Below are 13,385 nucleotides of genomic sequence, written 5' to 3' on the forward strand. Positions count from 1 at the left end.
TAGTAGTAGTAGTAGTTGTTGTAGTAGTAGTAGTATCCCAATAGTATTCAATTATTCAATAATTGTAATTTCTGTTACTGTAGCAGTATAGTAGTATTCGTGTTATAACCCTATTTAACGAATGTATAGACCTAATTCATCGTGTGAACTTTTTGTGACTAAAGTTAGATCTCAGCGGCAAGCAACGAGTATTACGTTTTCGTAACGACGACAGTTTATAGACGTCATGATGAAATAACTTTGCTCCTCTAACGGGGGCGCTACACCCAAAATACAACACAATATTGTGGAGAAGTCGGTCATCACCTCGGAAGCACAAGCAACCCGGAAAGATACAGTATTTGTCAAATTGATACAGTCTACAGGCAATGTTAATGTTATTACTGGTACTGCAATTACACATTTATTTTTGCAATTTAAAATCGAATGGCACTGTCATCATGAATGCACCAGCTCGCTAAACCGATACGGATACGTAACGGTTTAAAATATACCTAGCTGGCTGAATCTGAATACTAGCTACCCGAATAGCAAGCCACTGCAACTTTTGTTATCAAAACAGCTGGGATCCTAAAAACCACTGTGCATTCCAGGAAAAGTCCGGTACGATCTGGCGTGCAAATGACTACACACGAAAGCTGTATGGACTCATTTCTGTCGGATGAAGAGGACGCCCGCGCGATTGAAGACGCGATTAAGGCAGCAATAAAAGCTGTCATGTATGTTTTGTGCAACATAAACAACAACAAAATACGTGCGTATGAAATGATGGTGGCCCAGAGGGACAGAGAGAACGAAAGACTGAGAATGCAAATGAAGTCCGCTGAGATGGAATTGATATCACTGCGGCGATACAGACGGACAATGGGACAGGGGGGTCTTGTGGATTCTGTTTGCAGCCTTGACTCCGGGATTTCGTCGGAAGAAAACAGCAAACAGGATTTGTGCGCTAAATCAGGGTCGTGCGACGCCGAGGAAGACATGCGCGGCCAACCCCTGTGGAGCAAGGAGTTTGCCACTGAGTGTACCGGTAAGAGTCCTTAACTTGCAATGTACTGAAAAAAACTACTGTTTTCTTTTTCTTGGGGCCCCAAATACCTGGGAGCACTTCTGATTACAATAATAAAAAATCGATATCAGTAAGGCCATATATTTCAGATCTGAAATAAAAAATGGCAGAACTGGCATTTTACTGTCATTTATTTAGTTTAGTAATTGAAAGTAATTTACGAGTAGTTGACACCAGCTGAGTAAGGACACATGTAGGCACAATGGGACTCATTCATGAAGCATGCTTACGATCATATTTGATCGTAAACTGCGTGTAAGAACGTTTCCACGAACAATTCGGCATTCATCTTTTTTTTTATTATCAATTTATTCATGGCCGTTTCCTTATGTTAATCACATGAACGGGATTGCGCATAAAATCTACAAACAGCCAGCATTCATCATCTCATACACCTGGGATAAGCACAAAAACACTGCTGCCCTGACCTGGCCTGAGATTCTGTGTCTGGCCTCATTTTACAGGTCCCTGTGCAAGTGCGGCTGACCAGGCGGAGCGTGAAGGTTGGGGGACGACGGTTGACCCTTCCCTGGTCGCATTCGGCGAAGGTCTTCGCTGCAGGTCACGGGGGGAGTGGACCAACGGCGGCCCGCTGAAATCGGACGGTGACAGCGGGCACCCCGCAGCCGCTGCGGAGGGCCCCGTCCCGGTGAAGGAGGAACCCCCCGATTTTGAAACCGTATGCGTGAAGTGGGAAGTCTGCGATCGCGGTGTTCCGGTGGGTGGCGGCGCTCGCCCCGCGCCTAAAAACGGCACCGCGTCGACGTGGTCCAGAGACGGAGCTCTCCCTTGTGGCGAGAGGCAGAAGCACAGCTTCGGTTTCCCCGGTCTTCCAGGAGAGAGGACAACGCTTCCCCCGACCTGCCAAAAAAGCGCATGCTCGGTTTGGCCGGATTTGGAGATGAGTATGTGGAGGCTGGGATTCCCTGTCGTAATGTACTACACATGTAATGAATCATATTCAGCTCAGAGAACGATTTTTAAAAATCTTTATTTAAAAAGAAGCTACTGTATTGGAATTTAAACAGAGCAACAATGAGTACAACTGAATACATGGCCTATAGACACATAATGAACATCCATCTGTCCATAACACTATACGCCAGTGTGCATACGGTCGTACGTGAATCGTGCGTCCGTACAACCAATATAAGTACATATTTATCTGTGAGTTGAAAACTGGGGGGCATAGAATTCCAGACGAAATGCCATACGTCGTGTCAGCCTGAATGCTGACGTGAACATAAATATTTTTGTTAATATCGACAAAGTTGTCCCTGCTCCAGGTTTTCCAGAGGGAATGTCCAACAGGGAAAAGCTGTGTTCGTATTTCGTGTCAGCTGAAATGCCGACGCAAATGTAAATTTTATTTTTAATATTGACAAAGTTGTCCCTGCTTCGGTTTTTCCAGAGAGAATGTCCAACAGGGAAAAGCTGCAACGCTACAGAGCCAGGATACGGGCGGACCCAGACAAGTACCGGGTGTACCGGGAAATGGACCGTCGTAGGTAAGCAACGGAGACTGCCGTGCGTTTTTTTGGGCTTCAACCGCGGGTTATACTAACCGACTCGCTCGCGTCCGCTGGAACACTGCGTCTGACCACTGTCGAGAATCTACCCGTCCGTTATCTGTACCCGCTTATTCCTGGTCAGGGTCACGGGGGTGCCAGAGCCTGTTGCCCTCATACAGTGATTGTAAATCCGGCACACAGTAGCAGCCTGTTAGTAGACAGCATCACTCTGCACCAAAATTACTTGGAAATAGTTCTGCTAAATAAATGGTATTATAACCAATGGTATTATAACCAATGGTCATAACCGTTCTATAAAAGCAATACGGCACTCGGCACCCCTGACTGTGGTCGTGATACAGCATGGCCTTGAGTGGCGTATTGCTTAATTATGACAATGGCCTTATCCGGTGCCTTTTTGTCTTAGGTACCAGATGAGGAAAAAGTCCATAAAAGATCTTCCCGAGCACTGTCAGAAGCTGAAGCGGGAGGCGTGGAGAGAGGCGGCCAGGCGACACCGCGCGCGGAAGAAGTCCTGCCCTCCGATTGGCCCTCACGTCGACCTTGCGCTAAACGTGGAGGTGCCGTTGGACCCCACCGAAATCCTCCAGAGCTGGGATCCCACAATTTGCACTGGCCAAGGAAACCAAGTCCCATCGGATTGATGGGCGATTTTGTACCTGTTAAGACTGGAAGTTATTAAATTTGGCGCCCCCTTTTGGTGGTTTGTATATATACGGATTATTACTCTTATTGTGTATAATCCATTTATAAAGGTTGATATTTAACTTTTGGCTGTTTAGGTCAAGTACTTCACTCTTGAGCACAAGGGCTGTGCCCGCACTCTGGTGTCGAACCTGCAACTCTCTGACTCTAAGGGTAGCTTTCTAAGCACTGTGCTGTCACAGCACTCTAACCGAGGTTAAATTACTGCTGTTCTTACATGTTTATTCAGAATATATTTTACCTGAATTTTTTTTTTTTTTTTTAGTTTGGTCATATGCATATGAACATGAAGATAAATATGACAGATTATTTTGTCAATTGAGTCAATTTTTCAGTTGAGGGATTTTTGGTCTAATTGCAAGGACTGGCAGGCCATTAAAGTCAACAGCAGGTTAAGGCATTATTTATTTCAACACCCAAATGAGGCAAAACAAAAATTACTGGCAGAGATGACATCATGTGTGTTATTTCCGCTGTCTTTTGGCGTAGGGGAAACACATTGTGGGACTCTTTGTGTTCTGCGTGTGCAAATTTAGTGTTATGGACTCCAGAGCCAAGGGTCCTCACTCCTACTGTGTGTATTCAGCTGCAAATGCAGTTCTGTATTTGTCACTGCTGACATTATGACCTGCTGATATTATAACCTGAAATCATTTGAAGTGAAAATGCCAGCTGTGACAGTGCAGATTTTGATGTGGTATAGCCTCATGGAGCATGTAGTGTTTTATGGTTATTGTAATAACTTGTAATAATTCAATTTTTTGGATTAAAACTACGCTTGGCAAATGTCTTGTGGGTAAAGTCCCTCGATTTCATTGAAACAGCAGTCTGAATCCCACTGTGCACAATGATTTAAAAAATTTTTTTATCTCATATTGTAATGTGTTTGGCCATGCATTCAAACAGATGTCAAGTGAATACGTTTTTGATTAGTGATTTCATAATTTAGTTAGCACTTGTTAGATTACATGTTATGTTTCGTTTAAAAAATGTCTGTTTGGGAAGGCCTTCTGAATAGGCCCCGCATCAAAGTAAAGTCAACGGCGATTTCTCCGTTAGCATCGTGATTGGTGTCGCCCAGTGAAAGTGCAGAGCAGTTTCGCTTCCGCTGTGATCAGGCCACTCCCTTCTTCAACAGGAAGTGTATCATGAGCCATCAGGAAGCTGAAACCAAAACATCCAGTCAGTTGGTTTAAATTAGCTCTTTAGAAAGGGGCAACAAGCAACGCAGCCAGGATTAAGAAAACAACATTTGAGGTAAAAAACAAAAAACAAAAAAAAACCTCTACTTTTACTTTTTAAAGCTGAAGAATAACCCTTATATGAATGAGTGACCTTTAAGTGAGCTCCTTTTTTTTGTCAAACGTTTTCAAGAAATAGATTAAAAATATTTGCTAAATATTTTTACCCTTCAGCCATGGATAAGTCAAAAGCTGAAAGATGGACATCTTTACATACTTAAATATCTAGGCTATACCAGTGTTCATAAGTTGAGCAACTTGTTTTTTAATTAATTTTTTTTATAGTTTTTGGTAGATCATTTGTGTGTCTAACTGGTCAGGAATTAGGCAATACTTCAGTTATGCTTTCTGTTGTGATGGAAAGTCAATAACGTTAAGTAATAGAAGGCCTACAGTAGTTAATATTAAACTTCAAGACTGTCCAAAGATAATAGAGCTTCATGTACATGCCAGGTAGAAATTCACTTTCAGTCAGTCAACACTGGTGAGATACAAACTGTTTGACTGCTTGAACCTGTTTTTAAAGGTAACAGGCTCACTGGTGTCAATATGGATTGAAATTCAGGGCAGTTTAGGCTAGAGGTGAATTCCTTGCCTAGAGGGTATTTAACCCATTTCATATTTGTATTGTATACATATGAATAATGTATGTATTGTATTAAAATGTCACAGCTTTAAGCATTTATATGCAATGCATACATGTGAATAATGTATATATTGCATAAAAATGTCACTGCTTTAAGCATTTACACACAAACACACACACATGTGTAAGTATGTATGTATATATATATATATAATGTTTGGAATAAAGAGATGTTTTTTCTTGACTTGGCTCTGTACTCCACAATTTTAAATTTATAATCAGACTATTCACATGTGGTTATAGTGCACATTCTCAGCTTGTATTTAAGGGTATTTTCTGTACACTTCGGTTTCACCACACTGAAATGTGGAGCTCACTGTATGTATATATATATATATGTGTGTGTGTGTGTGTGTATATATATATTCACACACCAGCTGATGGTAATAATATCATTATCTCAGGAATCAGTGGAGCCTCCTGTTTTCTGTGACATCATTGATACAGTGATGTCGGTCGGCGAGGCGACAGTGGCCTCCAGGCTGAAAAAGCAGCTGGCCGACAAGAAGGAATCGTTGGAAGCCTTCATGGAGATGCTGGAGAAAGGGGCGGAGCTTCTGGCGGAGACGGTGGGCGAGATGCTGCCCATCTTCTCCATTGTGGCCCCTGTGGTGCAGCTGGCCCTGGACAACGTGGAGAGCAAGGAGGCGGAGTTCATGAAGGCGCAGTTCCAGAAGGTGCGAGAGCGGCTGGAGGTCGTCTCCGAGGAGATCCGCCGCGTCGACCAGGAGATCAGGAAGAGCGGGGCGGACGCCGCCTACTTCTCGGTGGAGGAGAACCTGAGCAATCAGTTCCGCAAGTTCATGGACGTCCTCAACGCCAAGCCCAAGTTCCGGGAGGTCAAGAAGGAGATCTTTCTGGAGCACTTTGCGAAGACCGGGGGCGACAAGAACCTGCACACCCTGTACGGCGCTGTGACAGGGGACAACTTCTCTGGGGAGTCGGTGCTGGAGATCACCCTCAACTACCACGAAAAGAGTCGCCGGGCCGTGGAGGAATTCTGCGCCCGTCTGAAGAACCTCTTCTGCCTGGGGCTCATCGCCCTGGTGGGCCAGGCGGCTCTGAAGGGGACCGGTGAGGAAGAGGATGTCCTGAAGGACTGGGGGGAGAGGATGAGGCTCATGGAGGAGAAGATGAAGGCGGCGGTCGAGGTCTGCAAGGCCGGCTTCGCCGAGCAGGCCAAGCTGGACGTGGGGAAGCGGCTGAAGGAGTGGAGCGCCGAAACCCCGGTTGACCTCGCCAGCAACGTCGCAAAGTTCCTGAACCGGAAGTATGACTGGGTGTCCTGGTTGGTCAGGGCCTACACCCCCACGAGGGGCTGCTTCGGCGGCCTGGCGCGTGGGGGCAAGGACGAGGCCGTGTGCGGGGGAAACCACTTCACCTTCGAGGGCTCGGTTCGGGTGGTGGTGTCCTACAGCCCGAATCCCGTCGGCTTGGACGAGGGCGGCCTTCGCAGGCTGATCGAGGGCCAGGGGCGGAGGACGCGGGACCTGGAGAAACTGGCGAGCAGGATTCACGCCGGCCTGCCGCATTGCCTTGTGCACGTGGTCCACCGCCGGTGGGAGGTGGCTGTCGATGCCAGCAGCTTCCCCGGTGACTGTCAGTATTGCCAGCAGTACAGGAACGCCCGTATCTACATACATGCAGAGTGACTTGCCAACGTTACCCACGGCACAGGACAAACCCGTCTTTACATACAGTTGACTGAAGGGATCACTCACATCTCCGTACAGTTTGACTGACTGGGGACGTCTTGTTGACTGACTGGGGATTCTTTTATTAATTTTTAAATGTCTTCATGGTCTTGCCCCATTTTACCTCAGCGATATGATTGTAAAGTATATTCTGGCTAGGTCACTTAGATCGTCTGACAGCAATATGCTGGTCATTCCTAGAACCCAGTTGAAAAGTGGGGAATCTGCTTTTAGTTCCTATGGAAACCTTAGAGCCATCAACACTTTCAGCAGTTTTAAAAAGAAACTTAAAACACATCTATTTACTGCTTTTAACTGTTGCTTTTAACATTTTTTATGTATTTATTTGTTTTTTAATATAATTTAAACCGATTCTGGTTTTGCTATTTTGCTATCTTTTTTGCTGTTTTCTGTAAAGCACTTTGTAAACTTTGTTTTAAAAAATTTGCTATACAAATAAACTTTATTATTATTATTGTTCCAGGTCTGTGTGATCTCTGAGACATTGCATGGACAGTGCATGGTCATCATGGAGGGTCTCCCATGTAAAAACCACATGTAAAAAATAATTACCAGAATATATGGCTTTTCAGTTTTAACGGTGTGCTTGTGTCGTCATATTGGACACATATTACTTGAAGGGAATTATTTCACTGTCGTTTGGCATTTAAAATATGGTATTACTATCAGGAGATTCTAGTTGAACTAGTGTGGGAAAACTGATAAGCAGAGAGTGTGTGTCTTTATCAGTAAGGACAGAGGAGAATAAACACTTGCAGGTGCACAACACATCAACCTTGAAAGCCATTTGGCATTACAGGCAGTTATAGCTGACGCTCTTATCCAGAGCGACTTACACATTGCATCCATTTATACAGCTGGATATCTACTGAAGCAATGCAGGTTAAGTACCTTGCTCAAGGGCACAAGGGTAGTGTCCCAACTGGGAATTGAACCTGCAACCTTCAGATTACAAGATCAGTTCCTTACCCATTATACTATACTATACCGCCCCTGGCAGTAATTTCACTTTTTTGATGTGGTGCCAAACACCGAATGCCGTAATCTATCTAAAAAAAAAAGCTTGGCAGCTCTCTTACGATGAAACATTTAGAAAAACAAATCTCATTCTAAATGAATTTCTGAAATGAAACGTACGCAACTCATTTTGAAATGCAGAAAGAATGCTTTTATTTTAAGCTGGTGATCGTCGAGGCTGTTGCTGAAAAAAGTGTATGTTGATGCTGTTGGTTTGACACCATGTGGCAATGCACTTTCTTGCAAACAGTAAACACTGAACTATTACATAGAGTATAATTGAAAAATCTAAATGAAATCGTAATTGTCCAGGTGTCACAAATGGTCTAGGAATTTCGCTGTGTTCTGGTTTTGAATGAAGGATCATACCTTGCCATTTGGCAAGGCTAAATTGACATAAACCTGTGATTATGTCAAAGTAGCCTCTGTCTCTGTTTTTAGGAGGCTATTGCTGTCTCACATAGAAATGACTGGAAGGTTAGTTCAAAATTTGTTTTGAAATGTCAGTGACTTATTTGTCCCAAATTCAAAATGGCTAAGGATTATACCAGTGTGGTGTCAGGTTGACTAATTTAATTCCAATTTAACGACAGCATTGAAAATGTATTGCTCACTTTGTACTGAACCTATGTTAATTTTGAATGCCGCCACAAACCAAAATGCAAATAAATTTAGGACAAAATATATTTTTCTTGTTTTGGGCTAATGGGGGATGGGAGATTGTTGGGCCGAGGCCTGTTCAGTTGAAGTCGATGATCATTTTGAGGAGGGGCGCGGCGGGGAAGTCCATGGTGACGATGCCCAGGCGCTCGGGGAGCCCCACCATGTCGGACAGGTGCTTGTGCAGTCGGGCGTTGATCCGCTGCGCCACGGCGTTCGGGTAGGCGAAGATTCCCGCCCCGCTGGCGAAGGTCAGGAAGACACGGGCCTTGTTCCCCGCGGCTGCCGCCGCCAGGTGCTCACGGACGCTCTGCCACTTCTCCGAAACATGTAGGAGGGTCGGGACCTGAGGGGGAACAGGGATGGGCGTTGAACAGAACAAAGGGTGCCTTTGACCCTTAAAGAATGCCTTGGTTGCCCCATAATCATATGTGATCAACAGCTTCTTTATATGGATGATGAGTTCTGAATTTTTTTGTATTCTTGTTCATGCATTAGAAAAAAATTGTTACTCAAGCTCAGCTATGCACTTATCTCAGATTATTCACATTTTTCCTCACCTGTCCCTCCTTTCTCTTTTCCGTGCTCTTCCTTGCCCTCTCCCATCCTTCTCACTTCCCTACTTCTCACTTCCTTTTCCCATTGTTTTACAGTCTTTGTGACTGACGCTCCTGCCATCTGTGTCCCAATAGCAATTTCCACTTCCTCCTTCCCTACTCCTCACTTCCTCTTCCTTATTTTCACTTCCTCTTTCCCTACTTCTCACTTCATCTTCCCCATTTTCACTTCCTCTTTCCCTACTTCTCACTTCCTCTTCCCCTATTTCCCACTTCCTGTTTCCCTATTTTCCACTTCCTCTTTCCCTATTTCCCACTCCCTATGTTTCCCTATTTTCCATTTCCTCTTGCCCTATTTTCAATTCCTCTTTCCCCATTTCCCACTTTCTCTTTCCCCATTTCCACTTCCCCTTTCCCTATTTCCCTATTCCCTACTTCTACCCCCCATCTGCCTCCTCCGGCCCCGACTCGACCCCAACCTCCCATGAGGGTCCCTCACCTTCCAGTCGTCCGCGATGTCCAGGGATCCGTAGCGCATCCCCAGGTCGGGGCCGGAGAAGTCCTGCAGGATGACCAGCTTCCCCCTGGCCTGACCCATGGTGGGGGTGAGCCGGCTGTGCCACAGCAGGTCCCAGTGCGCGTGCCGGTGGACGTAGCCCACCACCGCCGCGTAGATGTCGTTGGTCTCACTGAACTCCTCCTTCAGACGCATCAGCACCGTCTCGGAGGGCCACTCCAGCAGGAAGCGGGCCACGCCCTCCAGCACCTCCCCGAAGTGCGCCCGCTGGTACACCACCCCGTGGTGGATGGTGAGGTTGCCCTTGACGTGGCGCACCCTCACGTCCAGGAAGCGCACGCCAGCCCGCAGCTGCAGGTCCAGCGGCCAGGACTGGCACTCGGTCAGGGCGCCGCCGTAGAGGGCCATGGTGTTGTGGGTGCCCGGGAGGGTCACCTCTGACAGGGACCGGCTGTCTGGGACTGACGCCATCCAGGACGGGTTGAGGAATTCGGGGGCGCTGGTGTCGTCGTAGTCAGGCCTCTGGATCTTTCCCTTGCAGGTCACGGCCAAGACCCTGAGATGAGCACCAACAAAAATGGAGTTTGGGGTGAGGGTCAGAATGGGTGGCACTTCACGTGCATGTATTTTAAATATGCATTTACATGTATGTGTTTCACATGGGTGTATTTATTTGGAAGGTAATTTGTATTTTGTAACAAGACGGATTCAAATTCAATTTTTCCCATCCTTGGAGGAAACTCCCCACACAGTAAAATGTCAATTGTTAATTCAACTCCAATAGAAAACATGAGTTCATTGGAGACCAGATGTACCCTGTAAGAGTTGATTTAACACTGAACGTTCTACTGTGCAGGGGTCAAATTTGACAGCACAGAGAAACAAGGGCTTTTTGCGCTGTAAGACACTGCATTCAAACCCACATGCAGCTGAACACCCATTAATGACCTCCACGATTAACCAGCATTGTCATTCGAAACTGCTTTTAAAATGACCTCTCTGCAATTAGGATTAATTTAGTCACCCCTTGTTTTGAAAATCTATCTTTGGGGGGAAAGAGGGTCATGCCCTCTCTTCCTCTCCAAAAGTTTTCTGTTTGTTGGATTTGAGGGACCACCACTCCCGTCACAGTGATCAAATGCCCATGCACATCACAGAAGTAGACTCTGAGCTGGAGATTCTAGCCTGTGTGTAGCGAACAGCTAGGCAGCTTTAATAACAGGTGTCTCTGGATGTCGTGTATCACACAATCTCAGAAAAAAGCGAGTTATTTGGCTTGTATTCACAGGTCAACCCTTTTTTCAGTTCTTTACGGCACCCTCTGTGGTAGGTGGGTTTTTTCTCCAAAGGAGACGCCCAAGCAGCCTTTCGGAAACCCCCTCTCTTTCCTGAGAGTGTCCACGAGAGCGGCTCAATTTGAGGACAGATCTTACCCTAGAAAGACCACCATCTCCGCCAGTGTCCTCTGAGCAGCGGCCACACTTCTCCTGCTCCTCCCCATTCCGGAATCTTCAACGCTTCCAAAAGTGACCGAATCTGTGCGGCAGTTCATTGATGCGTAAAAGCAACCGTGGCAGCTGTTAGCAATCATTAGCATGAATCGTAAAACTTTAATTATTGATATTAAGCACCAAAATGCATCCTCTGTACAACAGAAGGTGAGTTCCTGTTGCCATCCATGCCCCATTGTAGCTTTCATTTAATAATTATGAACATATATGAATCATATCCATAACCACATAAAAGAAGTAATGACCTGTCCGTAAAACAACATTGTTTTAAATGTGCATTCCTCTGCCACCCTACTCAAGGTTGTTATCGTCGCACGACCAACTAACTTTTGCATATTGAATTTGCATTTCCATCGTCCTCTTTCACTAAATCACCTTTTACTTCTGACGAGTACAGCACCCGAGCCGGACGCATTTCACACGGAGGAGAGCCTGAACGTTGCTAACCGCCAGTTACAGCCACAGTTATCGAAAGGGTATAATTCTGAGCTGTTTAAAAAATATAGGACAGTGCCCGGACTGGCACACATCGCACTTACGGACTGTATTATTACACAGCGCATCATTACAAAGTACCATCAGGCAGGTCAGTCAGGATGAAAAAATCTACACAACTAAAACATACAGTGCTAAAAGTGCAAAAACGTTGTTTATTTGTGCATTTGTCCATTGGTTTTTCATACCTTTTTTACTTTCCCATGTTGAAGTTCATTCTACTTATTGCAGATCACAATGAATGGCACTGAATGATGCTAATTCTGTAACATCTCCGGTGTGTAAAAAGCATGTAGAAAAGAAATGTAATGCGCAAAGAGAAAGAGGCAGGTAGGAATTAAAGGTGATAAAATAAGAACCAGCCAAACAGCTGACTTCAATGGGAACAAGCAGACAGGTCTGTCCTGATAGCTCTTTCGATTCTAACCACTAAAACCTTGCACTGAAACGCCAGCGACCTCAAATGTAAACTGCCCTGAGCTGTCCCGGGGATCGATGGCGGCCGTGTGTGGAATCAACGGGAATGCCGCGGTGTTGTATTCACCTGACTGCAAAGGGTGGAGCTGCCAGCGGCCGGATCCTGTGAGCGAGCGAGCGAGCCAGGGAATGAGTGAAGAGAGAGAGGGAGGTGCGGGGAAAAAGGCCATGTTGACCTAGCTGATCCCACAAAGAGCCCACCCCCCCGCCACCCCCCCACCCCTGCCCCCGAGGCAGAGAGAGGGAGGGGTGTGACGCGCACGTCACCACGTATACAGAGGGAGGCCCTGACTGATCACGCCACCATTACAGACCCTCTGTTCAGTGCAGTTACTTCCACACACACACACACACACGTACACACATGCATAGACACACACATATGCACGCACGCACAGGCACACACACACACATACACATACACACACACACACACACATAATTAATTCTTCAGGTGAGCCTTGTGCACATAGATAATTGATCCGGGAACTGTGTAGCAGATTGGTCCACCACCACTTGTTGTCCATCTGTCTCTCTCTCTCTCGCTCTCTTGCTCTCTCTCTCTCTATTATAATGAACAGACAAAAGAAGGAAACTGACCCTTTATAAACTGCTGGCAAGTGAGCACACATTAGCAGTGAATTAAACTGAAATGAATTTATTGGCATCCTTTGCAGGAAATTACTGTGCATCCAGTGGTACAGGTTGTCATTTACATTCATGAACAGTGTGTAAATAGATGTACATATATATATATGTATTTATGTATACAGTGAAATACAGGAAACAGGAAGCGTCTGCTGGACACCACATCTCCTCCAGGATCAGTAACACTGTACATCACTTGTGAAATGGTATGTAAGCCAACACCATGGGTCCACTGTCATGTTCAAGATGTATTAAAAATGCATGTTCAGACACAGGAGCAGGTGTAAAATGTGAGAATTTACAAGGAAACATCTCACTGGTCAAGCGTACATACCTTAATATGAAATAACTTTTTTTTCTTCTTCTGGATATCTATGAAAATAGATGGTTCCTTTAACATGGTCAGTAAACTGGAATATTCCCTTTTTTTGGTGTCCAAAGGGCTAATTAGCAACTCTTTGGCCTGTGCTGGCAGGCTCCACTGCAGCATGTGCATTATCTCAGATTCAGACCTGTCATTAACTATTTAATTTGGGGGCGCCACCCTGATGATAGATCTCCCTCAGTGGCCAGTCCTCCCCTACTCCCCTTTTGA

General features: G+C 45.6%; 2 protein-coding genes across 3 annotated transcripts; one reads left to right on the plus strand and one right to left on the minus strand.

Annotated features, from left to right (window-relative positions):
• The first annotated feature begins 193 nt into the window (after positions 1-193).
• On the plus strand, positions 194-7,211 carry LOC118233835 (protein rapunzel-like). The gene is made up of 5 exons (XM_035429846.1): positions 194-1,030; positions 1,534-1,974; positions 2,481-2,577; positions 3,008-4,563; positions 5,598-7,211. The coding sequence occupies exon 5, from the start codon at positions 5,643-5,645 to the stop codon at positions 6,843-6,845; it is 1,203 nt and encodes a 400-aa protein (XP_035285737.1). The 5' UTR covers positions 194-1,030; positions 1,534-1,974; positions 2,481-2,577; positions 3,008-4,563; positions 5,598-5,642; the 3' UTR covers positions 6,846-7,211.
• An 842-nt stretch (positions 7,212-8,053) lies between these two features.
• Positions 8,054-12,316, minus strand: si:dkey-266f7.9 (uncharacterized protein LOC100006223 homolog). Of its 2 annotated transcripts, none has more exons than XM_035428531.1 (4): positions 12,210-12,316; positions 11,093-11,195; positions 9,642-10,215; positions 8,054-8,931 (listed from the first exon to the last, which is right to left on the minus strand). In XM_035428531.1, the coding sequence occupies exons 1-4, from the start codon at positions 12,310-12,312 to the stop codon at positions 8,665-8,667; spliced, it is 1,047 nt and encodes a 348-aa protein (XP_035284422.1). In that variant the 5' UTR covers positions 12,313-12,316; the 3' UTR covers positions 8,054-8,664. The 2 variants fall into 2 exon arrangements, with proteins under 2 accessions (XP_035284422.1, XP_035284423.1); XM_035428532.1 differs by lacking the exon at positions 12,210-12,316 and adding an exon at positions 11,854-12,184.
• Between the last annotated feature and the right edge of the window lie 1,069 nt (positions 12,317-13,385).

Source organism: Anguilla anguilla, chromosome 8, assembly GCF_013347855.1.
Source record: "Anguilla anguilla isolate fAngAng1 chromosome 8, fAngAng1.pri, whole genome shotgun sequence".
Classification (NCBI taxonomy): Eukaryota; Metazoa; Chordata; class Actinopteri; order Anguilliformes; family Anguillidae; genus Anguilla; species Anguilla anguilla.

What these genes read in the sequence shown, in the direction of transcription:
- LOC118233835 (XM_035429846.1), top strand. Translation starts at nt 5,643, where the DNA reads ATGTCGGTCGGCGAGGCGACAGTGGCCTCCAGGCTGAAAAAGCAGCTG.
- si:dkey-266f7.9 (XM_035428531.1), bottom strand. Translation starts at nt 12,312, where the DNA reads ATGGCCTTTTTCCCCGCACCTCCCTCTCTCTCTTCACTCATTCCCTGG. An exon ending in GCTCCACCCTTTGCAGTCAG is followed by an intron (nt 11,196 to 12,209) that starts GTGAATACAACA and finishes ACTGCCGCACAG; the next exon opens with ATTCGGTCACTTTTGGAAGC. An exon ending in ACATCGCGGACGACTGGAAG is followed by an intron (nt 8,932 to 9,641) that starts GTGAGGGACCCT and finishes GTTCCCCCTCAG; the next exon opens with GTCCCGACCCTCCTACATGT.